Genomic DNA, 15,500 nt, shown 5'->3' with positions numbered 1-15,500 from the left:
TTTTTATATATAGCCTGAAAATAAAACACATTAACATGAAAACAGAAACTTTCTTTTACATGTAACAAGATATGAAAAATGTAATGCACTAATTTTTCTTGAATCACTCAGTGCAGCCCCCAAAAGAAATCTAACTTTGAATATGGCCCTGTACGGGTAAAGGTTGGACACCACTGCAGTAGAAGGCAGCCAGGGCCCATTGGGAATACCCCTTGATCTGCTCACTGTTGACCAGGGTGACTTCTCCATATGTGGACAGGTGGTTGGATAGGTTTTACCAGGTACCCCTAAGTTGTAGAATGGTAATCCCTTTAACCCTCTCAAATCTTGCTTGCTTGCTTGCTTCTTAGCAGCACCACTATTTCCTAAATTGCCTGAAGGCCAGAAGCGCAAACAGTGTGCACCCAGTTGTCTCCCCATTATATGAAAATTTTCTTTGTTCAATGGAAACTATTTAAAATGTAATTTCCAAGGGGAATTTAAAAAAAATTGTTATAAGAGGAGTTAGTTAAACAGAAGTCTGACTGAGTAATTTAGAATTCTAAATATTGGTTATAAAGTTTTATATAGAAAATATCTTAACAATAGACAGCAAAAAATGCAAATTTAGTTAAATAACTTTAAGAATAGTATTTGAATAATATTTGAAAAATTTACAGCGTGTGCTGCATCCAAATGTCACAAGCCACTGTTACTGAAGGTGCTGGTATGCCATACCGTTGCGTACCATCCCAAAAAAGCACTGTGTATGTATATATATATATATATATATATATATATAATATATATATATATATATATATATCTATAAATGTTCAGAAACCTGGATATTTGGAAATTTTATGCTTTACTGATCATATGAGATGGAGATTATCTTGAAGCCATAAAAGTCTTTATGAACACCAATAAAAATCATTCAATAAATTCAAATTTATTGAATGATTGCTTTTTAAAAAGTACACCAGTTTTATAAGTACAAAATATATGTAAAAATACCGTTGATGTTAAATCTCAAATTGACAGTTATTTCATTTGTGTTAGTATGACAACACTCTGCCACAAAACACAGTTAGTACAACAGTGGCCGGAAGAGATAATGTGGTTAAACTGACATCTAGGCCAGATCTGAATCCAACTAAATACCTTTTGGATGTTTTGGAAAGACTACTGAAGCACAACTGAAAGGAAGAACAAGAGGATTTCCTAGCTCAAGTAGAGAGCTAGCCTAAACCTCATGGGAGGATTGGGAGTTTTGAGTTTTATTTTAAATTTTCATTTTAGAAGGGCTGAAAGTGAGAATTGATGAATGGCTAAAGAGATCTTGATGTAGTCAGTCACTGTTAGTTTTTTTTTTTTTTTTTTTTTTTTTTAGTTTATAGGGCAAGAATTGAATAGAGAAACTAAAAAATTATGTGGCTTTTTGTTTGCCATTCTGCATCTAATGAAAATATGAAACAATATTTTCCAAAATATATGTAAATATATTTTGGAAGTAAAAACAATTAATTTCATTGTTATTTAAATTTTTCACATAACAATTTTTATATGATGAAAAAAATATGATTAACCAAGAAATTCAATAAAACATTGAATAAAACCTTTGATTTCCAATTTACCTTATTGAAACAATCCTTAATCCAGTGGTGGCAGCAAGTCACCTGACAAGTGACCCTCGAAAATAACATTCCCGCATTAGCTATTAACCCTGCAGTCTTGGTGCCCCCCTAATTATTACAAAAATGGTGATACGACACCTGACAAATGTAAATCTTCTTTTTAATTTTTGAAAAAAGTTTACGAGTTTGTTAATTCTACTTGGAGTTTACCAATACTTCATCATTTTTTATAGGATTTCAATACTATTATATGTTTTTTAGTTTCTTTTTCAATATTAAAAAAAGCTGTCTTTTTACACTTTTTATTTTCAAAAAATATATATTAATTCTTGAAAATTTAAAAAAATATTATAGACAAAATATAAAGATTAAATTGTTAGTTTCTTCCATTTTCTGGTTTTAAAAACCATTAAACTCGAGACACTTTAAATGCACATTACTATTAACAAGGGCATATGATGCAAGAAAGCAAGCTTATATAGCATCAGCAAAAAAAACACACACACACACACACCCTTCTCATTTCATCCATCCACTCACTCCAGGTGTTTGTCTAGTTCTGCCTTGAATCTGTTTAAGCTATCAACGACAGATGGAAGTTTGTTCCAGCAATCAACCACCTGCTGGCTAAAGGCAAACTTCCGCACACCTATCCTACAACTGTCATTCCTCGATTTGAAATTATGCCCTCTCAGGTGATTATTCTGAGCAAGAGGAAGAACCCCATTGAGCATGCTCAAACCATTCAAGGCTTTATTTGGTTTGGTTATTTGGTTTTTTTTTTTAGGAGCATTAGCAACTAAGGCCATATTGCTCCGGGAAATGCGGTGGTCATTCCCTGACCTTTCCGCATCCTCCGTATTTGGTGGTGACAGGCTCGAACCCTGGTCTAATCAAGAAGAGTGTGCTACGCACTGCTGCTCCTTCCCACCTGGCTACAGAGGCGCCTCAAGGCTTTATAAACCTCAATAAGATCACCTCACAGGTGCCTAGTCTCCAGACACTAATTTTCAAAACTTAAGCCTTCCTTCGTAAGAGCAACCCTTTGTTCCATTCACTAATCTTGTTGCCCTTCTCTGTACTTGTTCCAACAGCTCTACATCCTTCTTAAAATGAAGCCTCCAGACCTGTATACAGTACTCAAGGTGTGGCCTGACCATTGCCTTATACAAGGGGATAATCACCTCCTTATCCCTGCTAGAAAAATTCCTGTGTATCATTGACAAGACACCATGAGCTACTCTTGCAGACTGTCTCCACTGCTCAGAAAACTTCATATCTGCCTGCACAATTACCCCCAGGTGCTTTTTACTCTACCACTGCCAATTTAGTACCACACAGTTGATACGTTACTCTGGGATTGATGCTTCCCGTGTGCTCAACCTTCCCATCTGCTCAACCTTTCTAGATCCTACTGCAGCAGCGTACTGTCATTAACAACCCTGCTGACCTTCGTACCATCTGCAAACATGGACATTAAGCCTGATATACCATCATCAATATCATTAATGAATACAGAAAACAACAATGGAACCACTGAACCCTGGGGGACTCCACTAATAACATTAGTCCACGAACAGCAATGTCCATTGATTACCACTCTCTGTCTTCTCCCACTCAACCATCCCTTTATCTATAGCAGCAATTTGCCTCCAATGTCACACTGCTCAAAATTGAGCAACTTTATCAAAAGCCTTTCTAAGATCCAAATATATGATATTGAAATTATTCTTTGCATCCAGTTCCTTTATGACTACATCATAGTATCCAATCAATTTGGTCATGCAAGACTTCCCCTTAACAAACCCATGCTGTCTCCGAGCTATAACTGATCTTGTCTAGATGATCCTGCAATGCTTCTTTAACCAGTGCCTCCATTAATTTCCCTGGAACATAAGTTAAACTAACAGGTCTGTAATTACCTCTGTCTCCTGTTTATCCTCCTGTTTGAATTGGGGTCACATTTGCACATCTCCAATCCATGGGTACCTCCCCTGAGTCCAAGGAAGCTGTCATAATTATGGCTAAGGGTTTGCTTACTTCCTTTAAAATAATTAAATGCACTTGGCATAATACTTTAAGAGTTTAATATCTATATAATATCGGTGTTTAGATACACCATAGACACTCTTAAAAAACTACAAAGTAGTTGTTGTGGGCATCATTTGCTCTTTCTCATATTGTGCTCTGCCTTCACGACGAGTTGCCATGATACTGCACTACCTCAATTAAGTAACGCTTCACTAATAGAGAAGACTATTGTTACTTTATTCTCAGTGAGTACCACCACCCAGACATGTTTCAAGGCTATTGGCCTATCATCAGTGGGTGGGCAGGTACCCTAGTATTGCAGACATGACGACCCAGTTGTGAAGTTAATCGCACAATATGAGAGATGCCAAAAGGTCTTCTCTATTAGTGAAGCGTTACTTATTTGAGGTAGTGCGGTATCATGGCAACTCGTCGTGAAGGCAGAGCACAATATGAGAAAGAGCAAATGATGCCCACAACAACTACTTTGTAGTTTTTTAAGAGTGTCTATGGTGTATCTAAACACCGATATTATATAGATATTAAACTCTTAAAGTATTATGCCAAGTGCATTTAATTATTTTAAATATTATCTTATACACCTTTTGGCATCTCTCATATTGTGCGATTAACTTCACAACTGGGTCGTCATGTCTGCAATACTAGGGTACCTGCCCACCCACTGATGATAGGCCAATAGCCTTCAAACATGTCTGGGTGGTGGTACTCACTGAGAATAAGTAACAATAGTCTTCTCTATTAGTGAAGCTTTACTTATTTGAGGTAGTGCAGTATCATGGCAACTCGTCGTGAAGGCAGAGCACAATATGAGAAAGAGCAAATGATGCCCACAACAATTACTTCCTTTAATATAACTAGATAGATTCCATCCACCCCAGGTGCCTTTCTTAAGTTTATCTTCAACAATTTCTCCTCCACTTTCCTCTCAGTTATTACAAAATCATCTAGCTCACTGCCAGAGTTTAGTTCACCTCTGGCATTCCCCTCCCTGAATAACTCCTCATTTGTGAATGTAGATGGAAAATACCCATTTAGTTCGTTAGCCATCTGAGCAGGATCAACAGTTGAACCATCGATATCAAGTGGACCAATCTAATTCATTCCCTTCCTTCTAGAGTTTGCATAAATAAAGAACTCTTTGCTGTTTTGTTTTTCTTTGCATCCTTTGCCAAAGATTTCTCATAATCTGCCTTTGCCTGCCTAATTGGATGCAAAGCTTTAGGGCAGAGCTTTCAAATTGTGGCTATCCACCTCATGTTCTAGAAAGATGTGACCTTCAAGCTCACGAATTTGTTAAGCAATCTAACCCTCCTTGCCTCAATGAATTTATCTCTACCGCCCACATCCCCTATTATCCGGGCATATCGGAATGTTTCGTTAGGATTTTGCGTCTCCATCGTATACGACGTGTGCAACTTCCAGGGAGCAAATTAAAGTCTATTATTTCTAAAATAAAAACACCTGTTCCTCCTTTCCTACGGAGTGGTCCCGTATACCGCTTTACATGTCTGGATTGTGGGGGGTGTTATGTAGGTGAGTCTGGTAGAAGATTGAAAGACCGGCTTTCTAGGCATAAGGTGGCTGTGCGAACCGCTAATTTTGAACACTCTGCAGTTGCCGAGCATTATTGGATTGATCAGCACAATCTTGATCCCCGACAGGATATTGAAATCGTCGACTATTCACGTAATTACCTCCAGCGCTCGTGGCTTGAAGCACTGCATATAGCTACCAATAATAGTACTATGAATCGCACGAGGGGAGTGCACTTACACCCTATTATAGAATGTACTGTATTGCAGTGCGATGAGCACTGGTGGTCATCATGTGTACGTAATTCTGTTCTACCAACACCAGACTCGTGATACATGATCATGCCCAGCTGACTTTTGCTAACGTAACCATCAATATATACTGAAGTACACCATTCACCAACTAGCTGATGAAGAGGCACTTCGCCTCGAAAGCTTATATGTATCTTTATTTAACGCTTATCTTATTTTATCTCTGTTTTATCTTATGTATATATCATTCATTTATTTTAATAAATTTATTTTAACCAGTTAGTCGGTCGTCGCAAGAAACTTGGATGATATGCAACTTGACGCACAAGACTTATTTTCTAATATCCACTTTGGCTGCTCCAGGTTGTATTTCTTGTACTTGCTGTTCCTTCTCTAGTGCTGGTTCTCTTGTGTCCATATTCTTTTTTCATTGTAGTTGGCTGCTCATTTTCCACTTGATTTTTTCCAATATTGCAGGAGCTATCAGGTTCTTCATGATGCTGGTCCATCTCTGGCCTGCTATTCACTATCCAGTGCTCTTCATTCCTATTTTTTAAGCTTTGTAACTTGTTACTCCATTCTCACTTTGCAAGTATCATGTAACTTGCGATTTGTGTGTGTGTGTGTGTGTGTGTGCCATGTTCTTTGTTATTGATTACTTATCTTTTTTATGTACATATTACAGTACATATTAATTAAGTTATGCGCGTAAGCGTAAATTTATTTTTATTTTGCTAACCTGTGAAAAATATTCTTCATTCCATTTCCTTATCACTTAATTTTTTAATTGGTAACGTAATAAAGTCTAAATCTCTACTTAATATCTTTACTTTTATAGCCTGTGGATAACATTCCTCCTATTTTTTTTTGCTAATTAGAATCGCTGTTTAATAGAATTAAACTTTAATTCACAAACGTGATCACAATGGCACTTACTACATATCGTATAGTGAATGGTACTTTACTATGGTGAGTCCATCATAACGTGATTTGATCGTACAAAAATCAATCGTAAAACTGTATTTTTAACTATTTACATGAAACTTCGCATAATTGGGGCAGCCACTTAATCGGGCCAAAATGCACTAGTCCCGATATGTATGCAAACCTAGGAAATTACTAATGGAGTATCCATTAGTGTGAGCTCATCGAGCCATTTCAGAAGCCAATATTCTAAGCTCAGGAATCTGTTAAAATAGGGTTTTGGTGAAAACAACCAAATGGTAGATGCAAAAAGTTGTTTTGAATATAGACATCAAAAAATATATTTTATGATTAGCTGTGCATCTTGAATGCCAGTTAACTCCCATCATATGGTCTACGTTACAGTTTCTGATCTCAACTAATAGAGTGTGATTTGATATTATACTCTTATCAATCTTCTAGTTTGCAGCATCTCATCATCACTCTCATTTTCCCTTTGCTTCCAAATACATCACACCATGAGCCCCCCCCCCCCCCCTTATCCTTCCTAAATATATTATATGTGCCATAGTGAAACTCGCCATCCTTTTCAATGAATGATACCAAATTTCTGTTATTTATTATGTCAGTATTGTTTGTCCCGACCACGAGTTCAAACTCATTCATTTTATCGATAACATTCCTGACTCAGATGTAGATCATCAACGGCAAACCTTCTGAAACATGTGTGCCTAAAAATTGTTATATATCTGAAATAAAAAGATAACATGATTTTTGTTTCAGATATGCAAACATAACATGTTTGTACTATTTTTGTGTACCATAGGGAAAAATTGACTAAATTAGTAAATAGTCTTTAGTCCTTTTTCAGATCATAAGAACAATACTGGTAAACTTCTAACAGAACTGTTTGTTTCTAGATAATTTTATGCACAATTCTATTGCTGTTCTCCACTAGATGTGGACAGACCATAAAACAAATTTGTCTTCAAATAAAAAATGAATGAATGAACATGGATCAATTTATTATTCCTGAGGGTTCACATGCCTGTATGTTTTGCTAAGCATGCCCCCTGTGAAATGTGTAACACTGGTGCACCATTGCTGCTGCAGACACATCAGACTTAATATCCTTGTGTTGTTTACTACCATGGCACATCTCTTATTTAAATATGTTTCCTTAGTAGTTTTCTGTGCATTTAAAACATTGCTGCCCATGACACATCTTACTAATATCAGAAGACCCTAGCTTTTGCAGCCTCATGCAAGAACTTTTGAGTATTAATTTGAGTCTTATCATCAAAAAATTGATTATCTGCATTCCTCCTAGACTAGGTACCTCTTTAATGTTATTAAATAGTAGATTAAGATTTACAGGATTAAATTTTTCCAGGAGCATTGCATTTGCTTACAATAAACCAATATTCATTTATTTAAAAAAACTTATTACTGATGCCACTAAGCAAATTGATATCCTTGACTTGATCATCCTTTTAAGATTTCTTACCCTGGCAAGAAGTGATCATAACGTTCTGGTACAGGATGCATCTAAGAATATTACAGTTATTAAGAATATAGAGAAAGTTTTTAGTTTTTTTAAAAGGCAAAAATTATGTTGGCCTTAGGCATCATTTCAGTTAAATTCAGTGACAGCAGCTGAAATGCCTGAGGGATACCAAATGAGAAATTCTCCAGAAAACATGTCAGCATGCTACACACTGTATCATACCTTTAAAAATATATGACTTGAGGTAGAAACCACTTTGGTTTTAACTGAAGCCACAGCAGTGTAAAGGTCACAGAACTTCTAAACACTAGTATAGCAGTTCTATCTCCAGCTCAGCTGGGTTTCTGTCATATTAATTATTACTATTTAATTAATTTTATTTTATTAATTAAATATTATTTAAAACGGTTAAAGACTGAAATATAAATATACCAGCAGTAACAGTAGTCCCTTTGTCATGAGTAGGACTGAAAAATGAGATATAAGCAGGATAAGTGTATGATGTCCAACGCAATAATCTGTCTTTTTCTTCTGTAAGTACTGTAAACAATTCAGGTATTGGTTCAGGTAAGTCTTCAACATGAGATTTCTCACTAAGATGGCTTTCTGTCTCATTGGGTTTAGGACACATTTCTATAAAGAAAACAAGATAAAAAAATTACTTTATAATGAAAATTCTGTAATCAGGTAAATAAATGCACTATAAAATAATCATTAAAAGAAAGTGTCCAGATGTGATATATTATATAATATATTAAATAAACACATTACTATTATAGTAAATATATAAAACTAGCATATATATATGTTAATTTTATACATTGTTTCACTTTTAATGTGATATTTTCACTTAAGTTTTTTTTTTTTTTTTTTACTAAAACCATACAAATAATTAAACAGTGCTTTGCTCTGTCTTTTAAATACAGCACCCACATTTTCCCTCTTATAAACTGGAAAAGGTATTGAAAGAAAAGGGACTGTACACAAAATCAGCAGATACAGCCAAAGATTGAAATACTACAACATGTGATTGCTTGTTAACAGGAGAGACTGCTTGTAGAGGGATGGGATACACTTAAATAGAAAGGGTGCAAGGATATTTGCTGATGCTATCGAGGCAGCGTTAAGTGGGTTGGAAAACTGCTACATTGGGGGGATACATGAACTAATAGATTAACAGTAGCTGCTGGCAGAGGTGAAAGTAATTCTTTCACTGCTTCTATTGGAATGAGCAGCAGCCTGGAAAACAAGATACAGGGGATTTCAGAGACTGCTGGGAGTCATTGTGGTACAAGTAAACATAATGGTTGTATTACGGAGCTAAGAATAGGAACAGGTGCATGTATAATTGCGTATACACCAATGCTAGGAGTTTGTTAAATAAATTTGATGAATTTGAGGTGTTCGTCAAAACATCAAAGGCTGATATTATTGGGATATCAGAGATGTGGTGTCACACAGATATAAGGAATGCAGAACTGGAATTTGGGGAGTACAACATGTACAGGAAGGATAGATAGGATAGGAAGGGAGGAGGGATTATGCTATTAGTCAAGAAACACAAAATCCAAGGAGGTACAGCCAGTCAACATCGCTGGACAGTGCAGTGTCGAGTCAGTTTGGTGTGACATAAGCACTGGGAAATCAAAATTGAGAGTAGGAGTGTGTTATAGGCCTAATGACTCTGATGAGTACAATAAAAAAACTGTACAGGGAAATAGAGTGGGCCAGTAAATCAGAGAGTCTTATAAAGGGGAATGTTAATTTCCCGGATATTGACTAGAATTTGTGGGTTGGTCATTCACACACTAGCAAGGCATTTGTAGATTTATTGGATGACTGTTTTCTACATCAGCATGTTTGGGAGGCAACTAGAGGGAGTAATACTCTTGATCTGATTATCAGTAGTGATTCTTCATGCATTAAGAATCTGCAGATAAAGGAACCACTAGGTGGCAGTGATCACAGTGTGCTGAAGTGGGATTTACTCAAAGAGGTATTTGGGAAGCATTCAAAGAATTAATCTTGGAAGCTACTAGGCTTTACATACCAACTAAGAAATATTGTTCAAGGTTTAGGCCTAAATGGATGTCAGATAAACTAATGAGACATGTGGCAGAGAAGAAAAATGCATGGGATACATATAAATTAATGGGTGACATGGAAGCCTATGATAGATATAAGCAGTCTGTAACCAAGTCTCAAACGAAGTTAGGCAAGCAAAGGTAGATTATGAGAAATCTTTGGCAAAGGATGCAAAGAAAAACAGCAAAGAGTTCTTTATTTATGTAAACTCTAGAAGGAAGGAGATGAATCAGATTGGTCCACTTGATATCGATGGTTCAACTGTTGATGATCCTGCTCAGGTGACTAACAACTAAATGGGTATTTTGCATCTACATTCACAAATGAGGAGTTATTCAGGGAGGGGAATGCCAGAGGTGAACTAAACTCTGGCAGTGAGCTAGATGATTTTGTAATAACTGAGAGGAAAGTGGAGGAGAAATTGTTGAAGATAAACATAAGAAAGGCACCTGGGGTGGATGGGATCTATCCAGTTATATTAAAGGAGGCAGCAAAGGAAGTAAGCAAACCCTGAGCCATAAATATGAGAGCTTCCTTGGACTCAGGGGAGATACCCATGGACTGGAGATGTGCAAATGTGACCCCAATTTACAAAGAAGGATCAAAGGGTGACACAAGTAATTATAGACCTGTTAGTTTAACTTCTGTTCCAGGGGAAATTAATGGAGGCATTGGTTAAAGAAGCACACTGCAGGATCATCTAGACAAGACTTCAGCTATAGCTCGGACACAGCATGGGTTTGTTAAAGGGAAGTCTTGTCTGGCCAATTGATTGGATACTATGATGTAGTCACAAAAGAACTGGATGCAAAGAATAATTTTGATATCATATATTTGGATCTTAGAAAGGCTTTTGACACTGTTGCACATGGAAGACTGCTGCACAAATTGGAGCAGTGCAGCACTGGAGGCAAATTGCTGCTACGGATAAAGGGATGGTTGAGTGAGAGAAGACAGAGTGGTAATCAATGGACACTGCTCTTCGTGGACTAATGTTATTAGTGGAGTCCATCAGGGTTCAGTGTTGGGTCCGTTGTTGTTTTCTGTATTTATAAATGATATTGATGATGGTATATCAGGCTTAATGTCCAAGTTTGCAGACAATACGAAGGTTGGCAGGGTTGTTAATGACAGTATGCTGCTGCAACAGGATCTAGAAAAGTTGAACAGATGGGCTGAGAGGTGGCAAATGAAGTTTAAAACTGACAAATGTAAAGTACTACACATGAGAAGCAGTAACCCCAGAGTAATGTATAAACTCTGTGGTACTACGCTGACAGTGGTAGAGAATGAAAAGGATCTGGGGGTAATTGTGCAGGCAGATATGGAGTTTTCTGAGCAGTGCAGACAGTCTGCAAGAGTATGTTGTTGTTGTTGTTGATTAATGGTTTTAAGACACAAGGGCATCAATGGCCAAGATGTGTCTTTCCAAGTTTTTAATGTAAATCAAACATTTTTTTCAGATTTGTTTATCAAATCTGATTTGCCGAATAAAATTAAACAATTCATGTATATTCACATTATTGTCTAAGATCCGTTGAAGGGTAACTGGATTCTGGTTATTGTATGAACTCTGAAAATAAAGGAATCTGGAATTTCTGAATCGAGGGCATACCAAAAGAATGTGTTTTACTGAAAGCTGGACTTGACATTGAACACAGAGTGGGGGATTTTTGTTTGTCAATAGATGAAAATGAGTAAGATGAGTATGGCCAATTCTCAGTCTGGCAAGTATTACTTCTTCTCTGCGACTCTCTCTCTCTCTGATGCTGAAGTTCCATATTTTTGGGTTAGGTTTTATTTCCTGTAGTTTATTGTTGACTTGATTTTTCCATATTTGGACCCATTCATTTTCACTTTCTCTAATAATGATTGGACTAAAATCAGTGTGTGGAACTATCCTTGTTCTGTTTGGCAGTTCTAATGCTGACTTAGCTGCAATGTCTGCTTTTTCATTGCCTTCTATTCCGCAGTGTCCTGGAATCCAGCAAAGAGTTATTTCAGAGTGTTTCTTTTGACAGCGGTTGATTAGAAAGTCGATTTCTTGTAGAAGAGGATGACGAGAATGTCGTTTACTCTGTATGGCTGAAATAGCACTAAGTGAGTCCGAGTATATTAAGACAGAAAGGGACGACTGTTGACAAATTTCACTTAATGCAAGCTGTATAGCATACAATTCTGCAGATAGAATGCTGCACTCAACTGGAAGAGATTTTGAAATTACGTGAGAAGGGAACACAGCTGCTGCACCTACATGTGACTGGGTCTTAGATCCATCCGTATAGATTATGAGTTTTCCAGTGTGTTGTGAAATATAGTTGGCATGCAACTGTCGGATATTACATAGTGGAATGGTATTTTTTGGCCACTGAGCGAAGTAAAGATCAATGTTTCATCATCATCATCAGCCATTTTCAATCCACTGCAGGATGAAGGCCTCTCCAGCAACTTTCCAGTTCCTTCTGTTTTGAGCACTGGCCATCCATTTACTACTCAAAAACTCATGAATTTCATCTATCCATCTCCGCCTTTGTCTTCCAGGTTTTCTTCTAGCCCCTCTTGGGTACCATTCTGTTATTTTCTTAGTCCATCTGTCATCATGTCTTCGAGCTATGTGTCCTGCCCAAGACCATTTTAGTTCTTTAGTTTTGATAAGAATGTCCTTTACTTGAGTTTGCTGCCTAATCCATGTGTTTCTCTTCTTATCTAACAGTCTGATTCCCAATATAATTCGTTCCATTCTTTGCTGTGTAGTTCTTAGCTTCTCTTCCATTCTTTTGGTGAGTGCCCAAGTTTCACTTCCATAAGTCATGGTGGGGAGTATACATTGATTCATTATTTTACGTTTCAGACAAACTGGGATATTGCTCTTCAGTATGTGGCTATATTTCCTGAATGCTATCCATCCAAAATTTATTCTTCTCTTGACTTCCAGCCATTTATCATTATTACAGCTAATAACTTGTCCCAGATAAGTATATGACTCCACCTTTTCAATTACTGCTCCTTCAATCATTATTTCCCTTTCCGTGGCATACTTGTTCATCATTACTTTTGTTTTAGCCATATTCATCTTTAGTCCAAAATCCTTACTAACTCTGCATAACTGATTAAGATTTTCCTCTAATTCTTTGGGATCGTGGCTTATGACCACAATGTCATCTGCAAATCGTAAATGGTTTAGGTACTCTCCGTTCACATTGACTCCTTTCTGCGACCAGTCTAATCTTCTGAAAGCTTCCTCAAGGGCAGCAGTAAACAGCTTCGGAGATATTGTGTCTCCTTGTCGAACTCCTTTCTCGATTTTAAATTTGCTACTGTCTTTGTCTAGTCTAATAAAGGATGTAGCACTCTCATATATTTTCTTCAAAATCATAATATATGGAGTATCTATGCCTTGTCTTTCCAGTGCCCGAAACATTGCCTTATGCTGTATGGAGTCAAATGCCTTTTCATAATCCACAAATGCCAGGCATAATGGTGTTTTATATTCATTTGCTTTCTCCATTAGCTGTGATATTACGTGAAGGTGATCCATAGTTGAGAATCCTGTCCTAAAGCCAGCTTGCTCTTTCGGTTGATTCTCATCAACTATTCTTTCTATTTGTTTATATGATGTCTATTCCATGGGGGGTAAAGGCATATTTGCACTTTCCGCAATTTTGTTGAGATCGAGTTTCCACTTTTTTATTACTTCTTGAAGACGAATCCCAGCAGGCCTGGATTCATTAGGCTTGGATTCATAAAGTGTTGGCCATAAAGGTTGGTTGAGGTATACCCAACAGGGGTGAGTTGGAAAGCTTCTTATTTTAGCAGTATTGGCAGAGTAGTCATTGTCTTCTAAGATAAAGGAGAGGGTCGTGTGCTTCTATATACAAGCTTTGTACTGGCGAGGTTCTGTAGGCGCTTAGTGCTGATCGAAGGGCACTGTGTTGAATGGTGTTCATAGACCGTAAGATGCTGTTTTTAGCTGATGCATATACTATAGCTCCATAGTCTAATCGTGACCGGATTAGAGAACGATATAAATCCAGCAATGACTGTCTGTCAGCACCCCAAGATGTTGAGGATACTGCACGAAGGATGTTTAGTTTCTGGAGGCATGTAGTTCGTAGATAGGTTACATGTTTACGGAAATTTAATTTGGTGTCTAAGTTCAGACCCAATAATCTTATGGAATCTGTCATCGGTATTTCTCTGCCTTTCAGTTTTAATACAGGTTCCGGATGAAGCGATCGTAATTTACAGAAGTGTATTGCTGCTGTTTTCCCCTCGGTTAATTGATAGCCATTGCTTTCTGTCCAAGTTTCAATTTTGTTTATTGTTATCTGTAGTTGTCTTTCAATGGTAGCCATGTTCGATGATTGACAGGAAATAGCAAGATCGTCTGCATACATATAAACTTCTACTGTGGCTGGGATGTCTCTTGTAATGCTACTGGTACGTAATGCAAAGAGTGTGGCACTTAAAATCGATCCCTGAGGTACTCCTTCTTCTTGTGTGTGTAAATTTTGGACAGCTCATTCTGGAATCTTAGTTGAAAGGTCCTGAGGTGAAGAAAATTCTGAATGAATCTAGGCAGGTTACCTCTCAGTCCAAGTTTGTATAAGTCTTGGAGGATTCCATATCTCCGGGTTGTATCAAATGCTTTGGTAATATCGAAAGTTATCATTACCATGTGCTGTTTTTTAAGAAAAGCATTTCGAATGTGAGCTTCAACCTTGATGTGAACATCAGTTGTACTCCTGTTACAGCGGAAACCAAATTGATGGCATGATATAGCATCTTGATCTTCAACAATCCAGACAAGTCTCTTGTGAACCATCTTTTCTATTATCTTTCCTAAACAGCTGGTCAAAGATATAGGACGATAACTATTGGGGGAGGAAGCATCTTTACCAGGTTTCGCTATGGCTACCACAACTGACTGATGCCATGTATCAGGGTAAACATTCTCCTCAAAGATTCTATTGTAAAATTTCAGTAGTATAGATTTTGAGTTTGAGTTAAGGTGGCGAAGCATTATGTAGAAAATGCCATCTGGTCCAGCAGAACTATTTCTAGAATTCTGTAGAGCTTCGTTGAGTTCATTCATAGTGAATGGAAGGTTATAAGAATAAGATTGTTTTGTAACAAAGTTAATTTTATATTTTTCCACGGACATTTTTTTGCGTCTAAATGAGTCTTCATAATATTGAGATGATGAAGAGACTGCAAATGTTTCTGCTAAAGCCTCTGAAATATCAGTTGGAGAAGAAATATCTATTCCTTTCCAGGACAGGATTGGGGCCTTGTTTTGTTGACACTTTCCACTGAGAATGCAGATCTTTCTCCAAATTATTCTGGGGTCAGTGTTTCTGCAGATGGTAGAACTGAATCGAATCCACGCATCCTGTTTAGCTTTTCTACGAATTCGGCATGCTTCAGCTTTTAGCCATTTATAGTTTATAAGGTTCTCCATTGTAGCATCTCGGCGAAAAATGTTCCAAGCTTTGTTTTGTTTCCTTTTGGCAAGATATCATTCCCTTGTCC

The 15,500-nt window shown here is 37.1% G+C and overlaps 1 protein-coding gene across 2 annotated transcripts in view; it reads right to left on the bottom strand.

Annotated features, from left to right (window-relative positions):
* Window positions 1-15,500, bottom strand: part of LOC150082810 (protein twisted gastrulation-like) — a 64,445-nt gene that overhangs the window by 24,828 nt on the left and 24,117 nt on the right. For both annotated transcript variants that reach the window (XM_090376831.1, XM_090376832.1), the window contains exon 3: window positions 8,316-8,516. In XM_090376831.1, the coding sequence (XP_090232957.1) occupies window positions 8,316-8,516 (201 nt within the window). The remainder of the gene's footprint in view (window positions 1-8,315; window positions 8,517-15,500) is intronic.

The sequence above is a fragment of the Mastigoproctus giganteus genome, chromosome 7 (genome assembly GCF_048544385.1).
Source record: "Mastigoproctus giganteus isolate SK-2022 chromosome 7, ASM4854438v1, whole genome shotgun sequence".
In the NCBI taxonomy this organism is placed as follows: Eukaryota; Metazoa; Arthropoda; class Arachnida; order Uropygi; family Thelyphonidae; genus Mastigoproctus; species Mastigoproctus giganteus.
This window is presented reverse-complemented; position numbering and strand designations above follow the sequence as displayed.